Source organism: Cydia pomonella, unplaced genomic scaffold (assembly GCF_033807575.1).
Source record: "Cydia pomonella isolate Wapato2018A unplaced genomic scaffold, ilCydPomo1 PGA_scaffold_202, whole genome shotgun sequence".
Lineage (NCBI taxonomy): Eukaryota > Metazoa > Arthropoda > Insecta > Lepidoptera > Tortricidae > Cydia > Cydia pomonella.
Window position 1 is genome coordinate 86121 of NW_026907842.1, and position 23001 is coordinate 109121.

At 34.9% G+C, this 23001-nt stretch overlaps 2 protein-coding genes across 2 annotated transcripts; both read left to right on the forward strand.

The window, feature by feature from the left end:
* The first annotated feature begins 651 nt into the window (after positions 1 to 651).
* On the forward strand, positions 652 to 9632 carry LOC133533705 (cuticle protein-like). The gene is made up of 6 exons (XM_061872737.1): positions 652 to 1340; positions 1447 to 1776; positions 1860 to 2121; positions 8413 to 8435; positions 8537 to 8854; positions 9177 to 9632. Exons 1-6 carry the CDS (start codon positions 1329 to 1331, stop codon positions 9444 to 9446), a joined length of 1215 nt encoding a protein of 404 aa, XP_061728721.1. The 5' UTR covers positions 652 to 1328; the 3' UTR covers positions 9447 to 9632.
* A 3819-nt stretch (positions 9633 to 13451) lies between these two features.
* On the forward strand, positions 13452 to 15337 carry LOC133533764 (uncharacterized). Its single transcript, XM_061872804.1, has 4 exons — positions 13452 to 13499; positions 13596 to 13760; positions 14089 to 14255; positions 14614 to 15337. Exons 1-4 carry the CDS (start codon positions 13488 to 13490, stop codon positions 15164 to 15166), a joined length of 897 nt encoding a protein of 298 aa, XP_061728788.1. The 5' UTR covers positions 13452 to 13487; the 3' UTR covers positions 15167 to 15337.
* The last annotated feature ends 7664 nt before the right edge of the window (positions 15338 to 23001 follow it).

Consider the following 23001-nt stretch of genomic DNA (forward strand, 5'->3'; position numbering starts at 1 on the left):
CGGACAGACAGACGGACATGACGAATCTATAAGGGTTCCGTTTTTTGCCATTTGGCTACGGAACCCTAAAAAGAGGAATTCCCTCAATTCCTCATGGATCCCACATCAGATCAGAACCCAATTAAAATGGGACCAACTTGGAGGTAACTCCTTTCAAACAAAAAACGAATTACGCAAATCAGATCACAGGTGTCTGAGTAATCGGTGAAGGTACATAAAAATAAAAAGCGGCCAAGTGCGAGTCGGACTCGCCCATGAAGGGTTCCGCACCATTTATGACGTATTAAAAAAACTACTTACTGGATCTGGTTCAAACCAATTTTCGTTGGAAGTTTGCATGGTAATGTATATCATATATTTTTTTTTGATTTTTCATTCCGTTATTTTAGAAGTTACAGGGGGGGGGACACACTTTTTTTCACTTTGGAAGTGTCTCTCGCGCAAACTATTCAGTTTAGAAAAAAAATGATATTAGAAACCTAAATATCATTTTTGAAGACCTATCCATAGATACCCCACACGTATGGGTCTGATGAAAAAAAAAAATTAATTTTATGACGTATTAAAAAAAAACTACTTACTAGATCTCGTTCAAACCAATTTTCGGTGGAAGTTTGCATGGCAATGTATATCATATATTTTTTTTAGATTTTTCATTCTGTTATTTTAGAAGTTACGGGGGGGGACACATTTTTCCACTTTGGAAGTGTCTCTCGCGCAAACTATTCAGTTTAGAAAAAAATGATATTAGAAACCTCAATATCATTTTTAAAGACCTATCCATAGATATCCCACACGTATGGGTTTGATGAAAAAAGATTTTTTGAGTTTCAGTTCTAAGTATGGGGAACCCCCAAAATTTATTGTTTTTTTTTCTATTTTTGTATAAACATCCTAATGCGGTTCACAGAATACATCTACTTACCAAGTTTGAATAGTATAGCTCTTATAGTTTCGGAAAAAAGTGGCTGTGACAGAATCGGACAGACAGACGGACATGACGAATCTATAAGGGTTCCGTTTTTTGCCATTTGGCTACGGAACCCTAAAAAGCCACAACCGAATACAAAACCTCCTCCTTCTATGAAATTGAACTCGGTTAAAACTAATAATATAATACTAATTAGACGTTGTTATCACAAACGCATACCGCGTGCCTATACGAGTATAGGTATATACGAGTGACATATCATTAAAAACCCGCCTGACCACGCCCACTGAACTGAGTCGATTCGCTTAAATTTGACCTTCCTTGATGCAAATTGCGACTATATAAACTAGATCACGGGGTATCGTATTAATCATTCACATTTGTGAAACATACAAACATGTTGTCCAAAGTGAGTGCACTCAAATTTACATATATTTTTTATTAAATTATGTTTCATTAGTGTCCTCCTTGTTAAGTACTTGAGGCCATGGTTTAAAACTATTGTAATGTTACAGATCGTAGCCATTTGCGCCTTCGCGGCTGTAGCCCAGGCCGGTCTCCTGGTTGAGCCACACTACTCCTCGGCCGCCGCCGTGTCCTCGCAGAGCATCGTGCGCCATGACCAGCCCCAAGCTGTAGCCCACAAGCTAGTGGCTGCTCCCGTCGCCTACCACGCCGCTCCCGCTCACGTGGCCTACCACGCTGCCCCCGCCCCCGTCACCTACCACGCTGCCCCTGCTGCCGTCACCTACCACGCCGCTCCCGCTCCTGTTGCGTACCACGCCGCTCCTGCTGCTGTCCACTACAGCGCTCCCATCGCTAAGGTGGTCGCTCACGAAGAAATTGTAAGATAATTAATCTGGTTGTCTATTTACCTATCGGCTAACTTTACTTTTAGTCTCAAATTAATAACTATTTTTCACTTCAGGCTCACCCCCAATACGAGTACTCTTACTCCGTTGCTGACGGACACTCCGGCGACAACAAGTCCCAGCACGAGACCCGTGACGGAGATGTCGTGAAGGGCTCTTACTCCCTCAAGGAGGCTGACGGCTCCATCCGCACTGTGGAGTACACCGCTGATGCTCACAACGGCTTCAACGCGGTGGTGCACAACACCGCCCCCACGCACGCGCCCGTCGTGGTCAAGGCCGCTCCCGTCGTCTACTCCGCTCCCACTTACTACCATCACTAAACAATTCGACCAAAGAAACGGTTTAATGATGACTAGTTAATTTATTGCAAATACATATAAATATAAGACCTTTTCCTGTATTTAATTATTTCATCCAATGTTGGCTCATTCATGCCATTATTATCCGGGGATAAAAGTTTTCGTTTTAATTATGCTTTCTAACGCTATAACCGTCAGTTTTCTTTGAATAAAATTTATTTTGAATTGATTGCCTTAAACGCCAATCGAAATTTAACATGTGTAAGGATAACGGATACAATGAAAGGTGGGAAAAGTTTCAGTTGGTGTTTTCTGTAACTGACTATGACGGCAAACAAGTATTCGCTGCGAGCAAAGCGGGTGGTGAGGGATCACAGCGCTTGATGTGGTCATATATTGCAAAAATGCTAGGTGTTTTACATACTTCTCCATTATTGTATTCAAGTTTTTTGCTTATAATGATATTTACTATAAGAATGGGTCACAATTCTAGATAGATGTTATGTGGTAAACTAAAATATTTTTTTAAATATTTGAGGATGATTTTACACGGATCGACCCAGCCCCAAACTAAGCAAAGCTTATACTATGGGTACTAGGCGGCGATATACTTACGTATATAGATAAACACACACACACACACACACACATAGAAAACATCCATGACTCACGAACAAATGTCTGTATTCATCACAAAAATAAATGCCCTTTGATGAAATTGAATGGGATTCAAACCCTGGACCATTGGCTTCATAGACTAGGTCACTGTCGTTACCCACTAAACCTGACCAGTCATGAAAAAATAAATAGCGAATAGAAGTTATTTTTATGTTAAACTTCTGCACGCTCTTAAATCTTTATATTACAATTCCTAGCAACAAAATTTAGTACCAGACATAGATATCGTCAGGCGACAAGCAAAACTCACTAATTTAATTACTAACAAATAATTAAACAAAAATCAACCTTATTTCAGTAGTAATATGGTTCATTATGGCTATGAACTTGTGGTGGTAATTAGTAAGTTTTGCTTGTCACCTGACGATATATGAATTACTTTTTTTTTTCGTATTAAGTACTTGAATGTTTACGTCACATTTTATATTATATCAGGCTGTTTTAAATTCGGAGGGTAACTACGATTGCATGGTGGCGGCTAGGTTCGTATGACTCTTAATCGAATAAGAATAAAGAACATTTATTTCTACTTTTGGTTACAGACAAACCTGGGGTCAACACCTGTATCGCGGGCACCCAATCACAATTTAAATATTATAATCAAAATGTACAGTCTAACATTTGGTAAGAAACTACTTACGGCTAGTACTAAACTACAAACTGTTTTTTACATAGAGATTACAGAGTTTATTTATTGCATTTTATGTAGACGCCCTGATGCGTTCCCCACAACGTTCGCCAAAACCAGAATTTACTTCAGAAGTAAATTCAGGTTTTGGCAAACGTCCAGAATCTGGAATGGGTAAATTTAAGACGCGTTTATGTGATACTATATTTTTCACGTCAGCAGCTCGAACAAGGGTAATTTGCTGCTTAAAAACAGTGAGCAAAATCGTATTTTGCTCACCGAGTGAGACAAAATAACATTCAAGTGACCTTTAGATTCGAATGTCATTTCATGCGGGGCCTAATACAAGTTCGAAATAATTGGACTCTATTGTCTTTATCCCTTTCACGTCATTAGCAAAAAGAAAGAGACGAAAAAAGTGCATACGTAATTCAACGGTATATTGACGGTTTATAATAGACCCCCGAAATAAGTCAGACCGCATCGTTCCAAAACACCCTACGAGTCTTCATTCGTCATAATTAATTAATGAAATAAAAGTTTAAAATTTAATAAAAACACCATATTTTACGTATTTTATTATACAATCAAAACAATGAACTTATACATATTTACGCAATTATTAAGCAGTAAATAATTCTACTTAACTACTTTTAACGATCTGTACTATAGTTGACAAATAGTAGTATCCGCAATTCGGACCGGATCTTACTAAGTTTTTTTTTACAAAAAAAAAATCGTCGATTGAACTGTCAATTGATGTTCGTTAATTCATTATTTTCATATTATTTTATTGAAATTTCTTTCGTTTTGTTTTATTGCGGTAATTAAAGTTAATTGTTAGAATAACTTCAGAAAACATGAGTGAAATACCTAGTGATCCGTCCGTCTGGATTACATTTTTCAAGGTTGTATTTTTTGATGGCTGACTGACGTGAAAAATTTTGTGTACTACTACGCTCAAGATTCTAAATTAGATTCACTCGCTACGCTCGTGAATCTATTATACAAGCACTCGAAGAAATATCAAACTTTGCTCTCTTGTTGTACAAATATAAAATTAAAAAATCATTCATGGGTAATTGTGTGAGATTTTATAATAAACTTCCAAACCATATTACTGAGTTACCAATTAATAAATTTAAGAATCATGTAAAGCGTAAACTTATTTCTAAAGCTTATTATACCACACAAGACTACATGAATGATAAAACAACGTGGGATTAATTGTGATTCGAAATGATTAATTATTTATTATATTTGAATAATGATGATGAAATGGATATTCCAATGCATGTATTTCCTTTGTTGTTTTTATTATATTTGTTTGACATTTAGAATTTATTCTAGAAACAATCTAGACAAGTATTTTTTATACATTTTTTTTTGTATCACTGTATTTTTTGAAAGTTTTAGTATTAAATTTGATCTATGAATTATATTCATTAGTATTATATATGGAATAATATTTACAACATCAATAAATTGCTCTGATAATTAGATTAAGATAATTATATGTAATACTGTCTTACTATTCATAAGTGCTTGTTGCTAGGCCTACATGAATAAAGTATATTTGAATTGAATTGAAATTGAATTGAATAACTAATATTCATTTAATAATTTGGACGTTTTTGTGTTTGTAAGAAAATTTTGTGTTAACGAAAGTTAATGAAAAGATAAAACTGAAAGGTTTTTAGGGTTCCGTAGCCAAATGGCAAAAAACGGAACCCTTATAGATTCGTCATGTCCGTCTGTCTGCCCGATTATGTCACCGCCACTTTTTTCCGAAACTATAAGAACTATACTGTTCAAACTTGGTAAGTAGATGTATTCTATGAACCGCATTAGGATGTTTACACAAAAATAGAAAAAAAACAATAAATTTTGGGGGTTCCCCACACTTAGAACTGAAACTCAAAAAATATTTTTTCATCAAACCCATACGTGTGGGGTATCTATGGATAGGTCTTTAAAAATGATATTGAGGTTTCTAATATCATTTTTTTCTAAACTGAATAGTTTGCGCGAGAGACACTTCCAAAGTGAAAAAAATGTGTGCCCCCCCCCCCCCCCCCCGTAACTTCTAAAATAACAGAATGAAAAATCTAAAAAAATATATGATATACATTCCCATGCAAACTTCTACCGAAAATTGGTTTGAACGAAATCTAGTGAGTAGTTTTTTTTTTAATACGTCATAAAATTTAAAAAAAAAAATTTCATCAAACCCATATGTGTGGGGTATCTATGGATAGGTCTTCAAAAATGATATTTAGGTTCCTAATATCATTTTTTTCTAAACTGAATAGTTTGCGCGAGATACACTTCCAAAGTGGTAAAATGTGTGTCCAAAGTGGTAAAATGTTGAACAAGATCTAGTAAGTAGATTTTTTTTAATACGTCTTAAATGGTACGGAACCCTTCATGCGCGAGTCCGACTCGCACTTGGCCGCTTTTTTGAATATTACTTTCCTCCTCTAGAAAACACGATAACAAAAGTGACAACAGAAAGATTTGCTCTTTACTACCTACAGGGGCGATGTTGGCGTACATAATATTACAGATTCATATTTTATTTTATATACCAAGTTGACACAAGGTAAAAGTGAACGGTACATTTATATACTTAATCCTTACCTATTATTAAAGATTTTATAAACTTTACCAACACGTAAAAAACAGGAGGGTTTAAATATGCGAATACAATAAGGCATGTTCCCTATTAGGACCTGTAATCAGTTTGACAATCCAGTCCAGTAGAAGTGGTCAGTAATGAGTAGGCAGGTAAGTGTAAAAAAAAGTAAAGAAGTTATTCGAGGAACCATAATAATTATTAAGTTATTTAAGGTGAGGGAGGCGAACTGAGCCATTTCATCTAAGTGCGCCTACTTATAATATAATGAGAACTGCTTATAGGAGACTAGTTATATTATTTTCATCACACTTGCTCGAAAAAGATCTTATTTCATGCAGGCGTACTATTAATGGCCTATATTGTTCCCCAGTGAGTTATGGATTGTGAAAAAAGCTATAAATAACACTCTAGGGAGTTGTAACTTTTTTTATTTATTATGTCACTAATTCATTCAAACCAATTAGAACGCTACTCAGTAGAGCACTAATTGGTTAGTGTTTTACTTTAAAAATACTACCGTTAATAATATGATTGTTTATGTTTAACATTATTTAATTTGATTAATTTAACAGCCGTTTAAAATATTTTTACATAGTTTTCAATCGTGACTGAATGTCAAATAAGTCTGTGCCTTCGATGCCTAACCTGTCTACATATGACAATATGAATATGAGTATTTAAGAATAATTCCGCATCTAATTTAGTTTTTTTCTTCGCAAGAGTGATGAAAAACATTGTGTGAAAAAGCTGGGGTAAGAATATTCCACCCTCGCTTCCAAAATTTCACTTACTCACCTCGTTGCACAATGCAACAGTAACAGCAATATAACTTACTTACTTAGATTAGATTAGATTAGATAGGTAGCTTACTGTTATATGCAATATAACAGTAAGCCTACCTATTAGTAATATTTACTATACTAATATTAAAAGTAGGCGTACTTAGACATCATGGCTCAGTTTGCCCCCCTCATCTATATTAATAGGTATTGTGTTACTGGAGGGGCAGGGACTCACCTTCGAATAGCTCATATCCCGCCGACTCCAATTTTGAGTTCGTATTTCACCACAAACACGAAAATTTGATTGTTCACAATGCACAGCGTTAAAAGTGATGTCACTGATCTTCTTGGAGTATTATTTCACATGTATTTTGAGTTTTAAAAATCCTCATTTTTCCTTTATTTTAGAATTAAGTATTTAAATTACAAAAATATGTAAATCTACCACCTGAAATTCCTGCTCGTCATATTATGAATGCAATAGTATCTCTGTCCGTTTACACGCTTAAACTGGTGAACCGATTTAGATGCAATTTGGTATGGAGATAGTTTGAGGCCCACGGAAGGACATAGGATAGTTATAAACATCAACATCATTGTCATCACCCCACGCAAACGAAGTTGCGGGCAGAAGCTAGTCCTTTATAAGTAACATTTTTTTTATTAATCAATTATACTTAACAAATAATTAGGTACTTAGATATACATCATGAGATGTTTCACGATTTAAAAACGCGATTTTAATATCACAGATCTAAACCTGTCACCTTCGCTTATTCGGATTTGTTTGCGCAAGAAGAGAGCACTGAATTGCACGATATTGGTAAATTAAATAATATTACTATCTGAATTTGTTTCTTTAAACCGAACCATCCAAAGTTCGATGAAGAGTTACGAAGCCGCACCTCGTGACGAACAACCATTTTAGAATTTACCTATTTAGAATTTACCATCTTCCCCAGTGTAATACCTATTTAACTCTCTTTGCCATAAACAATGATACTTTTACCTAAATTATAAATTGAAAACATCCTCGAAAAATACTATAAAAGTTTATACTTAGTCATGTTTAAAAAAACAAGTATTTAATTTTTTTCGTATTCGAAATAAAAAAGTAAAGTGTTTATCTCGGGTGAAAGGTATTATTTCAACCTCGGACTATAGGCTACCTAAACTGCCTCGTCTAAAACTGAGCACCTTTCATCCCTTGGTTATCAATTTACTATTCCTTACATATTATATATATACCTATTATACACTTTGTTTAACGTGACCTTCTTCAACATACCGAATGTATGGGCCCGTTTTATTAATTATTCTGCAATTTTTCAAAGTATTTGAAGGAAAATGATAGTAGGTGCTAATTTGCCCAAAGCCCAGCCTATTCTTAACTCAAGTGCTTTATAGGAAGAATGCGCGCTTGCGCACGCGTAACCCGGGCAAGGTTGTGCCAAAAGCTCGCTTGACCACTTCGGCCGCTGTCTCATACTCGAACATGACCTTACCCATTTGCAATTCGCATGTATAAAAACTAGGGCTTGACTCTCGAAAATTATCATTTACATTTGAAACGTATCTGAGCAACGAACAAAATGTTCTCCAAAGTAAGTCAAAAAGGATTTTAAAGACTATTTTAAAAGTTAAATAATTCATTGGTATTTTGCATTTCAAAATTAAACTATTTCATGAATAATGTTTTTTACAGATTGTAGCCCTTTGCGCCTTCGCGGCTGTAGCCCAGGCCGGTCTCCTGGTTGAGCCGCACTATTCCTCGGCCGCCGCCGTCTCCTCTCAGAGCATCGTACGCCACGACCAGCCCCAGCTGGCCCACAAGCTGGTGGCTGCCCCCGTCGCCTACCACGCCGCTCCTGCTCACGTCGCCTACCAAGCTGCTCCTGCTCACGTCGAATACCACTCCGCCCCCGCCCCCGTGACCTACCACCACGCTGCCCCCGCTCCCATCGCCTACCACGCTGCTCCCGCTGCCGTCCACTACACCGCTCCCGTCGCCCACGAGGAAATCGTAAGTTATTCATATTTTTATTTAGTTTCGTTGCTGTAATCTATCATCTTTAGGGTTCTGTACCCAAAGGGGTAAACGGGACCCTATTACTAAGACTCCGCTGTCCGTCCGTCTGTTTGTCTGTCCGTCTGTCACCAGGCTGTATCTCATGTACCGTGATAGCTAGACAGTTGAAATTTTCTCATATGATATATTTCTGTTGCCGCTAGCAGCACTAAAAAGTACGAATCCCTCGGTGGGGGAGTCCAACTCGCACTTGTCCGGGTTTTTTTCTTGGGATGTTATTCATGAACACACAAATCTAATTACTTTTATCTTCCAGTCTCAGCCAGCCAAGTACGAGTACTCCTACTCTGTTGCTGATGGTCACTCCGGCGACAACAAATCCCAGCACGAGACCCGTGATGGTGATGTCGTGAAGGGCTCTTACTCCCTCAAGGAGGCTGATGGTTCCATCCGCACCGTGGAGTACACTGCTGACCCTCACAACGGTTTCAACGCGGTGGTGCACAACACCGCCCCCTCCCACGCTCCCGTGGTCGTCAAGGCCGCTCCCGTCGTCTACTCTGCCCCTACTTACTACCATCATTAATTCAAGAAATGTGTAGATTAAAATATTTAATATAACAAATATTTATTACACTTTATATTTAGCAATTACAACGTTTTATTAAGCTCCTTATTTCATTAGAAGGATTCTGTTTTCTAATAACTACTACTATATATATATATTACTTACTATTAACATATATGTTATATTACTTACTATTGACATTACACCTAAACCAAAAAATGTGGCCGCCATTTACCGTTTAGGTAATAAAGCACAAAATAAGCAAAATATAACTATGTGACAAAGACCAACAGTTCGGGAATCAGTATGACTACAACATACAACATACTAGATTACACAGAAAAGGATCGGTTTAGAAAACCAAATTGGTTTATTGGCCACTGGACGGTTTATTTTTCTGACAGCAATAATAAAAGTTGTCAAATTCCAACGAGGTACTTGTTCTCTTAGTTACAACATTTAATCGGATTACTAATATGTTCCAGAAAATTTATTGTCATATTGTACTTTCGCATAACAACCCTTGGCAATTTGTTGGCATACTGTTATTTCGCTCAATTTTCTTAAGCAGAATAATGTAATAGCATAATGTTAATTTGAATAATAATCCTATAATCGAATAATGGTTTAGCCGAAAATTGTGTCGCATACGACTTACTTGGCAAACTGTTATTTCGAAAAAAATTCTTAGACACCCTGTTATATCGCACATTTTTTTAAGGAGAATAGTACTTAGGCATAATGTTGATGAGAATAATAATTTTATGGGTAATAGTTTCTTTCCGAAATTGGTATCGCATACAGTTATAAAACCGAAAGATATTTGACTAATTCCTGATTGTACGAGTATTTTGATTTATGTTATAGTACTTACAGTTCTGACAGCAGTTCATTTTGTATAGGGGTCGCAGTTCTAACCTAACCTACAGTTCGAGCAGCTATTCCTTTTGTGTAGGGGTCGCTGTTCTAACTTAACTTAACCTACAGTTCTAGCAGCAGTTCCTTTTGTGTAGGGTCGCAGTTCTAACCTAACCTATAGTTCTTACAGCAATTCCTTTTGTATAGGGGTCGCAGTTCTAACTTAACCTACACTTCTGACAACAGTTCCTTTTGTGTACGGGTCGCATTTCTAAACTAACTTTACCTATAGTTCTGGCAGCAGTTCTTATTTTGTAGGAGTCGCTATTCTAACGTAACCTAACTATATTGGTAACAGTTCGTTACATTACATTATGCCATAATAAATTCGGCCGAACTTATATTCTATTGTGCAAAATTACATGAGTATTATGCGGTAACAATTTCGGCAGATTTTTTATTCTGCTGCATAAAATTCTGCGAAATTAAAGTCGGCGATAATAACAGTATGCCATTACAAATTCGGTGGAATGTAATTTATGCTACATGAAATTCTGCGAATGTAAAATCTACGATCTTATTATTATTCTGCTATTCCATATTCTGCCAAATGAATGTTATGCGACATGACAGTTATGCTAATTATACAATTATGCAAAAGTATCATTCGGTTAAAAATGTTTCTGCGAAAACTGCTATGCGAAGTGTTTTTCGGACAATCGATATTATGCAAGATAAAGGGAAGCCCATTTAATCGCAGTCAACTGCAGTACAATACTTACACTAACTTTTTTATCGTTACCTTTGTACCTGGAAATATCTGATCCCATCAAATAACTTCACTTCTTTTTGTAAGTTGCTTATGACAATCTTCCATTCCCTAATAACCTTTAAGGTTGGGGGTGATTTACTATTAAAAATCCTGAAATAATAATCCTGGGAGCATTTTTTTACAATCTGTTTTTAATGATTACAAATACAAACTTCAACCCCTTTTTCCCCCTAACGCCCTTTTCCTCCCCTTTTTCACTCTTACGGGGTTATTTTGGGGTTGGAAACTATTTTATATCCTTCCCCATTACAAAAACTACCTACATACCAAATTTCAACTAAAACGATTCAGCGATTATTAATGCCCCATACAAAATGCCACCCCCCTTGTCAAGGGACTTCCCTTAGGGGCTAAAAATTTAAAGTTTTTGATATTGTTTGTTATTTGTGTACTAATAATATCTTGTATTCTTACTAGGACTTCAGGAAGTTCTCTGAGGGTTTTGATGATCATCAGTGAGTGAGTGAGTGAGTCAGTAACGAAATCGGGGCTTTTTTGATATTAATAAAATCTAAAGTATAAGAGCTATGACATTGATTTTTTTATGCTTAATAAGACATTATATCCCGATATTTCTGTTTATCTGGTTTAATCTAAACCCAAGTTATGAAGGTTCAAAAGACAATAAAGGGCTTCGAGAAAAGGTAGGTAGTGCCCTAGCTTTTCGTAGCAGCGTCTTTGTCATCCTCTAATGTAAAGCGATTGACACGAAATTTACTGATAATTTCTTGAAGCCCTTAAATAATACATGATCCTTCTTAGTCTTTAAAGGGCCAAGCATTATCTTATACCACCCTCAGTTTTTACTAAGCACAGTGCTAAAACTTGTTGTTATTTTAAGTACCAGCTTTTATAATAGATACTTAGTTAGAAAAACCGGAAATATCTATTTGAATTGGTAGGTACTAACCGAGTGGGACAATGAATTAGCAGCATCCATTGAATTGTGGTGATGCGATATTCTGATAGCATTTGCAAGATTCCGCTCTCTTTCGTGAAATTATAATTATTATTAGAAACGGAATCGGAAAGGGGAAGTTAGGCTAAAATAAATGATATAAAAATAATGATATGTACCTAAGGAAGTTTCTTACTTCAGCAAAGTGTCAAATTAAGTATAATGATTTATTGTTTGTATCTAATGACAACGCCTGTTGCGGATATGAATTTTGATTATTTATAATCAATATAAGAAAAATGAATATAAAAAATTATAAACGTTATTTATGGCAATTAAAAAGTATTATATTAATTATACTCCTCTTAAATTATATTTGATTCAACTAGTAGCCTTGTTCATATTTCGTGAAAAAATAAGTTCCTTACGTATAACAACCGTATGTGAAATTTGAAAACTACTAAGTACAAACGATTTTTTAATGTTACTTATTTGTGTATGCGTGATGCCTCAAGAATGTTACATTTGAAGGTGTGAGTAATACCTACGTATATTAAAGATACGCAAAATGACAAACGAATTAACTAAAAAAATGAGGAAAGACCTGGTACATCGAAAATAATTACAACCTAAGAAACTACTTAAAACTAAGTAGGTAACGGGAAAAGTTTTATAAAAATTACATTTTTGCCAACCGTCCCCAAAGACTGTGTCAATGGTTCCTTTGCTTTTTGATTGTGAAATGTAATGTGATGATACGATACGATTACAAATGTTCCGAATAGAAATAACGTGGATAAGGCATTTAATAAAAGTGAGGATTTTAACTTCGCCAGGCTTGGTACCGTAACTTTATTTGAAAATTCAATGTAGATACTTTTAGAATATTTACTCAAGTACTAGCAAGTGGGCTTGATGTGGTGTTAAAAACGTGCCTATGTCGTTCAATACTTACCCAAACCTTCACAATTATTTAGCTTAAGTTTAGGTCAGGTAAGTTTTGATGCTGACGAATGACGATGTTTTTTGTATTATATCTTCAGATACTATTTTAGGCCAGTTGAAAATAAAATACACCAGGTAAAATTGGTTTTTACCATACCACTAGGTAATCCTTGCTATAGCAAGGCTTGCTATATCATACCTATATTGTATTTTAATACTACACATGTGCACCTGATTACCAGCCAAAATATGTATGACGCGCGTATTTTTTTTTAAGTCGGTGGGTTCTATCTATAAGTAAATCATACTTTAACCATTGCCAACATTAATTTTTAGCCGGAACATGAACGAATGTAACGGCAGATCCGTTCTATTCTATCCGCATCTTGATCAGCGCTCGATGACAAAGACTTAACAATTTTTATAATAGGAATTGGAAAAGTATAAATTGGTTAAAAAATCTACGCACAGTCAACAGTTCTTTCTTCTATTCCGTTTAAGACGGTACTAAACCAAGTGAAACAAAATGTCTGGAAAGGTAATAAATTAAGTTAAATCTCAAAATATTTGTTTTTAATTTATTTTAATATACCAAGCATATTTTATTTACTTTACTTATTTCTGTATACTTTAGGTCTTAATATTCATTTGCTTCGTGAGCACCGTGGCTGCAGTTTTTATCAGACCTAGTGGGAGCAAGGGATCGGACGTTGACATCAACAACCCTAAAGGTTGGCAAATGGTGAGGACGTATCATCCGCCGAACTCTCACGACTACTATAAATATGACTCTTATTCTGTAAGTACAAATACAAATATGCGTAAGTATTTTATATTGTACACCCAGCCGCGAAGATGAGTGACCACTTTACGAATCGATTTCATTAATAATGTGTCCATACACTCACCCATCATCACCCATCTCTCTGTACATGTCCATAAGTGATAAAAATAAATTAGTGGCTATTTGTGTCTAATCTAATGAACAAATCACGTAGTTTTTAGTTCAATAGTTTTATTAATAGATGATGAAAACCTATAAAGATGGTAAATCTGACATAATTATATACATAATTTCCCGTTCATTAATTTCAACCAGGTTAAATAATAATAAGCTTCTGTTGCAGACGTATCCTAAATATAACTTCGAGTATTCGGTGTCGGACAAGAAGACGGGTGACCACAAGCACCACAGGGAGTCCAGGGATGGTGACCGCGTGCGAGGGGAGTACAGCCTGGTTGAAGCGGACGGCTCCCTGCGCAAAGTGGAGTACGACGCCGATGACCATAACGGGTAAGTGTTTATTCCTTAAATGCTATTTGTGTTTGTGGATGAACAATGTGTCATCAATTTAAAACATAACTCAATGCCGTTCCTTTTTTGAGTACTTTTATGAGGATCGAATGACTTTATTGGTCTAACTCATATACAAAAACTGCATGACTACAAATTAGAGTCAAAGACTCATTGTAAGTTTTTTGGCCACTAAAATGTTTCTTAAATACTATGTAAACAGCTCCACTATTTGGAGTCGAATGGTTTCTTAACATAATACAAATTTGTGGAACGAATATAATACTAATATACGTACAAAATGTAATGTACGTAATTGTCATATTATTATTTATTTACTGGTTTAATTTTTATTCAGGTTTAATGCAGTTGTCAGTAAAACCATTAACATGCACGGAGATCACGCGGTTTCCTACAGTGGTCACGCTAGACATTTTTATCCTGTTGGACATGGCATTAAAATTAACCACTATTTCCCTGGAAAGGATTACAAATATCATGAAACATCAAACGCAGTTAATGAAATTGTAGAGGAAAATATGAAGCCTGCAAATGAGGTTACGTCTGAAAAATCTGAGGATACCAAAAATGATACTGAAGATAAGGTCTCGGTAGTCGAGAAAGTAGAAGAAAAAGAGACACAGCCAGCTGTTAAGGTAGAAACAGAAGAAACTCCCGTTAAAGAAATGCCTGCCATTGTATCAATGTTAATGCAAAACGCTCCAACCACTGAAACGCCAACTGCAGAAGGTATGGTGTTGATACCAGTATCCGCAGAATCCACTGATGCCGTCTCAAAAGAACCTGTTTCAGAAAGCGAAGAACCATCGAGTAAGACAGAGAATCCCATGTCGGACTCTGAACAGGCTTCCTCATATTACCACTCAAGAATTTACTTTGTAAGATATTAATAAAAAATTTGGTTGTTTTTATTTATTTGTGGTTGGATTGTAAGATATTAAGAGTCATGTAAAGTTATCGGCCTAGGTGTAAAAAATATTTGAAGTAAATGATAAGAATTTCCAGGTGGTTATGTTATTGTTATAAAAAGAACTGTTAAAGAAAATAAAATTCTAATTCCATACGTTCGTTTTTGTCCACGTCGACGTAAATGCAACATGTTTGCACCTACTGTCTTAAAGGAACTTGTGATGTACATTGCCTCTATTATTTTTCATAAATAAAAAATATATTTTTGAAAGCGCCATCATGTAGGCTAAATTACAAATATACCATCCGCTCAATTTTAAATTTAAGATACGTCAAATATTAGGTCTGGATAAGATATGGGAGTGTATAGATCTTTTCACCAAAATCGTTAATTCCGCGTAGCAAATTTTCCATTCGCATTTTTCCCGCACGAATTTCTACCCATACCCTTTCTTTGTTATTCGCTTATATCCCTATTCTCAAATTATCGCAACATTTTTTTTCTTACGCTATAATTTTCCACGGCGTTTTTTCGCATATTTTTTATTTCTAAATAAAAAATTTAATATTGTTTTTAAAATACCACAGTATACTTATAATAGTGAGTATAATTTGTAACTAACAACACTTTTTCTCAAACGTGCCCAAACTAACAATAAACTAGCAAATCAAACAGTATAATACTGTTTGATTACGAGTAAATAGTATTACTTGCCTGCATAACAACCCCTTAGAAGAACACATTTCAAGTGAAGTCAAGTCAAGTCAATATATTCTTTATTCAAATAGGCCTAACAAGCACTTTCAAATCGTCAAATTTTACAAATATCATCTTAATCTAAATATCAGAGCAATTTATTGATGCAGTTATTATTGTTGTTGTTGTTGAACGTTTTGAACGACTTAGTGTAATTTCACCCAAAATTAGCTACCACTTACAACATTTTCCAGTAATCAGTGTCTTGACATAATTATAACGTTAAAACCTTACTTAACTATCTAATTACGTTTTACAGAAAACTTAATTATTTTATTTTGGTGAGTAATGAGTCCGAAAACTTATTTCCATATTGTGTTTGAGCAAGACGTTGCACTTGCAGCATTTACGTACACATTATACTTATATAAACTCCACATTATGTTTAGCTCGCAGACATGTATTAAAAAAAGATCATGCAAATGAATCTTTATTAAATGGCAATGGTTATTAAGTACCTATATATTATACAGTATATAACAGAACGAAAGGCAAAGAAAGAGACCCATTAATGTTTAGGTCATACTGAGCAACTCTTACGATGAGACTAACCCTGCAATCGCGAACTAAAATTGGCTGTTTCATACATTTTGCTGGTCTGATATTGAAATTTCCTATGGGAGACTAAATTTTAAATGAGACAAATAATCAATTGTCTCATTACTTGATTTATAGATTAAAAAGTATAATACATACTTTAAAAAAATGTATTCAATATTTATTTCGTATTAGGGTTAACAAATTTTGTGATGAATGCGAAGACTATTTAAATTGATATCTGTGATGTCTCTATGTATATAATAATACAGTTTCGCAAGTCGCAATTAGCGACTAGATTATTGCAAATATAGTGCTTGAATACTTTGTGTTTTAGACAATGACAAACGCCAACCGTTTATCATATTTATGACATGATTATTATACCGACTTGAGTTTTCTTGGACAAGTTGTGTGCATTGTATTAATAATTTTTAGTCCATTTTTGATGCAAGTAACGTAGTGATTAAAACGTTCTTATTCTTTAATTGTTTTAACGGGTTTAAATTGATGAAATTTTGCTATGTACTGAAATAAAAAATCATATTTTAAGGTGAAAGAAGGATGAGTGCTTAATACCCGCTTAGAAAGTAGGTACCTACGCATTTTATACTCGTATGATATTTTGTTATTAACCGGGTGGGTATTTACAGGGTGAATTAAGGATAACTCACGTTAGACTAGCCCGGGGCCGGGCCGGGGCGTCCGACCCCCGTTTTCTACAGAAAGCATCACGTGACCACCGATCATCTTTTGTAATGTCTAACGTGGTCATCCTCCAGGTGATCTCCCCAAGATGATAATCGTTGACAGAAAACTTCACTTGAAACTTAAATAATGTATAGAAACAGTCACGTGACTTTTTGTACCATCTGTCATCCGCATACATTTTTCTATTTGTTCGGAGTTTGTCGGTGTACAGTCAAGGTATTAAATATCGACACGGACAAAGTACCAAAAATATGTATTCACGACCTTATTGCCTATAGATTCAAGTATGTGTACATATTTTTGGCACTTTGTCCGTGTCTATATTTAATACCTTGATTTGTACCATTTTATTGCCCCCTGTTAATCTAATCATGATCGCAGGAGTCTGGGACAGTGCGATATAAAATAAGCGCCGAGCGCCATAAGGTACCATTCGTCGTGGATCTCACAAATCAGGGCGTCACTTTTTCGTAACTGTCACATTTTTGACGTAAAATGCTACGTTTTAATAGTTATAATCTGTGTACACTTAATTTACTCAGTTTATATTGTAGGTATTTTTTTAGTTAATGAATACCTATACAGATTAAATAGGAATATTGTACATACGTATTGAGATTTGTAGAGTGCCGGTGGCCTAGCGGTAAGAGCGCACCACTTTCAATCCGAAGGTTGCGGGTTCAAACCCCGGCTTGTACCAATGAGCTTTTTGGAACTTATGTACGAAATGTCATTTGATATTTACCAGTCGCTTTTCGGTGAAGGAAAACATCGTGAGGAAACCGGACTAATCCCAATAAGGCCTAGTTTATACCCTCTGGGTTGGACGGTCAGATGGCAGTTGCTTTCGTAAAAAATTGTGCCTACGCTAATTCTGGGGATCCCATGAGCCGTGGCAAAATGCCGGGACAAAGCGAGGAAGAAGATTGTACGTATTAAACTATAACATATGAACCGTTTATTTAAATTCTCCCATTATTAATAAAATCGCTACTATGTAGGTAAATGTTACAATCATTTACAAGGTCAAGGTGACGAAGATTACCTACACATAAAAAACGTATAACGTTTTTACGCCAATTTATTTTCGCTTCGATTATTAAAGATTTCATTTAAGAGAACGAGTCAAATTTTAAGATAGAATCGAATGAAATATTTTATACTAAACCTAGCGTTATATTATCGAAATGGAAGCCCTAAGATGATATCTGTTATTTATAATGGTCTTCATAGGTACAGCTTATATAAGTTCCAGTAGTTATGTAAATTGGTAAAGGAGACTAAATATCGTAATACGTCCGGGATCAACTTCGATTCCTGTCATTTCGTACGAGAAATTATCAGTAACCTTATTCTTATTTGACATAATGTTGCTACAAGTCTATTTCGTAATGTAAACGAAGTCACGCAGATGCCCATTGTTTACAAGATCTTCGATCGCGTTGTAATATGGTTGACGATTCCTTAGGTAGGTATACTAGGTATCTGTGTCTTCAGTAGTAGATACAGTCAAGGTCTTAAATATTTATACACTTATTGCCTTTTTTATTATATAGGAGGCAAACGAGAAGACGAATTTCTTGAGGTTAAGCAACACTAAAAGCGTTGCAAGCATTGAAATATATCTAGAGACTGGCCTTATGGGCCATAAGGAGGAAGGACTAAGAATGGTGCTAGTTCAGTGTTGTCACTCACGAATTCGAGCCAATTCGAGCCACTAGTTGCGACCAATCGCGCGCTTGATGCGAACTCATCAACCAATCGTCTTGTGGCGTTAGACTGCACGATTGGCTCGAATTCGTGTGCGTGACACCGCTGCACTAAGTATTCTTAATGCCCGTAAGGCCCGTCCTTAGATATACATATGTCAATGGTTGTAAGTGAATGTCGGCCATTAAGATGAGAGTACGCCCCTTTCATAAAGGTTATTTGAAAATTTATCTTGATCATATTTGTTTCTTTATCATTATTTGAGAATTTGTTTATGTACATGTTTATGACCCTATACTGGCAAGACGCCTAAGCAAGTAAGTACTGTATGTAGAAATAGCAATCGTTGTTAACGCGCGTAACATTAAAGTACTTAATTGTTTAGTACAAACCTAAATTTAATTGATGAAAAGTAATTGATTTTATTTACTACATTTCAATGGTAACTGAAGCTGCATTACCACAGCAGCATTACTAACTGCAGCATTAGCGCTTGTAGTGTACAAGCTTGTAGTTGCCATACTTTTGTCACAATTTTGTTATTTTAATAGCTAAGCTACGAAGTGTCCAGTATAAAGTGAGGTCTAAGTGGCTCAACAATTAATGTCCGTGACTGTTCCTACACTGTCAATTGTCTTGATCAGATAAGTGACGGATAGGTCATTTGACTCGCGGCAGTCGTTAATGCAGCAACGAACGTTACCTTTACCTATAGCTGTAATTCAAATGACTGTCGCGGCATTACTGCTGTGTAGTTGACGTAGCTCTGTCACTGTCAATTCTTTTGATAAAAGAAGTGACTTACGTAGCCGCATTACTGCCGTGATTGAAACGTTCAATCCATCACTTATTTTATGTTATCGACGGAATTACCACATAGATATTACAACAGTAATGCAGCTGCCGTTAACATCTGAATGCCACCTTTACAATGATAAACAGTAAAACAATATTAACTATTTTTTTGCATTCTTCTACGTGAGTTGAGTACATATATAAATTTTAAGTGACTATATCTAATTGATAAACGTAACCACAACTTATTTTTAATTGGAATTTGTTAGACTCGTGCATTTTAAGCTACCATCACCAGACATAATTATCTCTCCTTCAATGGTGAACATATATTTGAAGCTATTAACTTTAGAACTTTTTGTTTTATGTACAGGTTATATATACACGATAGCTCAATCCTAATATCCGTCTCAATATTGTAGACGCGGAAGTTTCCACATTTTTATATTTGTTGCACAAGCATACATAATCAGCTGAATAAACTTTAGCACTTAGGTACAGTCACCATTAGATATATCGGAGCTGCCGAGGTCCTCAAAAATATCTGAACAACACGTAGAGTGCGCTCTAGCACCTTGACAATACAGGCGTGTTCAGATATTTGTTAGCACCCTGGCCGCTCCGATATATCTGATGGCGACTGTACCTAGATAGATTAGGTAGGTACTTTAACGACTTCCAAAGAGATAAGTCGCAGGCAGGCAGGTTATATATCGTCCATTAAATACAAAAGCGACACAAGTCAAAAATGTACTTTTTTACAGGGGAGCTGTTTAAAGATTTTGTATTCGTTTTTTGTTAATGAAATTTTAATTAGTACATTAATATTATATGTGTCATATATCAATTTGTAGGTGTATCAACCCTCTTTTGATGTGTTTGGTCATTTGTAAGTAAATTGTGCCGTACAAACTTTTATCAGCGTAAACGTCCGTTTTGCATAAAAAAATAACATAAACTCTGATTATTTTTTTAAAAGCAAAGGTCACAAATACAAAAAAATAAACATTTATTGAATATAAAGCATACAAAAATCATGTGTTAGATATGGAAATATTCTTTTTAATAAAAATAAACCAAACCAAACTTATTTCTTTACATTTACTTATTGTCAGAACATGGATATACGACACAGTCTCTATAAATACTATAAATCTTAGTAAAAAAGAAATCAACAGGGTTAGACCTATATTTTGTTTTACTTGTATGATAACAAATAATGTTTACAAATAATGTGTATTATAAATACATAATAATAAAATCACAAAATAGCTCACGTTCTAGGCAAAAATAAACCTTCCCTAATATGGTAAACGCTTTTTCAAAAATAAAATTTTTCAGCACAATCGTTTGAGTGACATAAAATATGTTATTATAAAATTTGTTTGTACACCTGTTAACTATAAATCACACATAAAATTGAGATCAACAAATTGTCTTACTATATTAATCTTAACGAGTTACATTTGTATAGCTTAATCACCTAAATATTTCCAAGGTACAAAACTTACAATATGTGATCAAGAATATAATTTTTGGCATAAAATGGTAATATATTTACTTTTCTAAGAAATACTTAAAAGTTTTAAAACGAGATGTGCAGTTTTTCGTTAGCTTAATTAAGCTTTTTAAACTTGTTATTAAGTTTTAACATATACTTTCAATAACAAAATCACAGCATTTAAGGCACTTAAATCAAAAACAACCATACTTTTATCAGCAACATTAGAACAATCCTCTTCTATAATAGCTTCTTATGCAATTTTAATGTTAGTTACTGAAAGTTCTATAATATTGAGAACAAAATCACAGCTTTTAAGGCACTTAAATAAAAAAATCGTTTTAACAACAACATGTGAATAATCCTATTCTATTATAGCTTTTCACAGTCTATCTATGCAAATTTAATGTTAGTTACTAAAACTTCCCTTACATTAAGAACAAAATCACAGCTTTTAAGGCACTTGAATCACAAAAAAGTATATTAGTTTTAACAATAACATAAAAATAATCTTCAACTTTGAAAGCCTTTCGCGGTTTATCTATCCAATTGTAATCTTAGTAACTCGATTTTAATTACCGTTTAAAAAACTCTCGTAGAATGATTTATAGTAGATAGGTATGACCTTTTGATTAGTAAGATTCAGAATACCACGTATTTTTGTTTCAGGAACTTGTAATCCTCGATTATAATTTTTTTTCAACTGAATGCTGTTCCGGAGTTTCCGGACACTCTTCTTTTGGCCCCGTTTTAACGTGGATACAGACTTAAAATCGTCCTCTGTGTTGGATGTTTTTATAAAAACCTTGTGCTTTTCGTCACGAACAGTTTTCATCACCTTTATGTCAGTCCATTTTATCGTTTTCTCCATCCTCAGTAACCGTATATTTACCATCAGCTAAAGCTTTAATGTTCCAGAAATCTTCATGGGTTAATTCAAACACATTGTAAGAATCACCTTGTTTTTTTGCGGTTTTAATAAGAGTAATGTATTGTTCTGGGACATATATTGGCGAGGATTTTAATGCCTTGGATTTTATTGAATAGTAGAATGAACCGAATCTCCTTCATTCTGGGTGTACCCAGTGATCAAAAATGTATGGGTAATACCTCTAATGTTAGAATACTCATTGATTTCTATTGGTACATAGCTAACATAAATTTGTTCTTTTGTTGACCTCAGCAATGGTCACTATAAAATACCACATCCAGATCTTCAGTAGCGTTATAATTCAAGTCTTTTAGGTAAGTAAGCACACATGACCCTATTTTTTCACGCCTCTAGCTCCTTCTCCTTCATGCCAAACATAGCAATTTGTTCGCTTTGTGACCAGCTCCGTAATCGTGAAATTAAGAAGGTTCAATTTGGAAATGTAATAAAAACTGGATACATCACCTTGTGGACAAGGCATTACCGCTTGTAAATCGTAAACCGACACTCGGAAAGTATTACTAACGTTTTTTTATCACTATTTTTTTCATCTCGAGTCAGTGACTTTTCTGTTATGTGCAAATCGAACTCATCTTGTAAGGCTTCTTTTTCTTTGGAATCAGCATTTTTATAAATTTTTGATTTGAAAAACGAAATATTGTTTCTGTCTTCATCATCAGCTCCAAGATACTAAATTATTGTACTGCCACGTGAACTAAATAAAACATGCCAAGCTTTATTTACAATTACTTTAAAATTAACTTCTAAAATTTGGTTTCATTGTCAATTAGGTACACACAAACATACAACTTAGTTTCACGTGAAGCTATTTCAAGCGTATAAAAATAAAACCGTTAGTGGGTAAATTTACGAT

Excerpts from the sequence above, each read along its gene's own strand:
- LOC133533764 (XM_061872804.1), top strand. Across the intron at positions 13,761-14,088 it reads ATAAATATGACTCTTATTCT|ACGTATCCTAAATATAACTT; the intron begins GTAAGTACAAAT and ends CTTCTGTTGCAG. Across the intron at positions 14,256-14,613 it reads GACGCCGATGACCATAACGG|GTTTAATGCAGTTGTCAGTA; the intron begins GTAAGTGTTTAT and ends ATTTTTATTCAG.
- LOC133533705 (XM_061872737.1), top strand. Across the intron at positions 2,122-8,412 it reads CGCTCCCACTTACTACCATC|CAACGAACAAAATGTTCTCC; the intron begins ACTAAACAATTC and ends AACGTATCTGAG. Across the intron at positions 8,855-9,176 it reads CCGTCGCCCACGAGGAAATC|TCTCAGCCAGCCAAGTACGA; the intron begins GTAAGTTATTCA and ends TTTATCTTCCAG.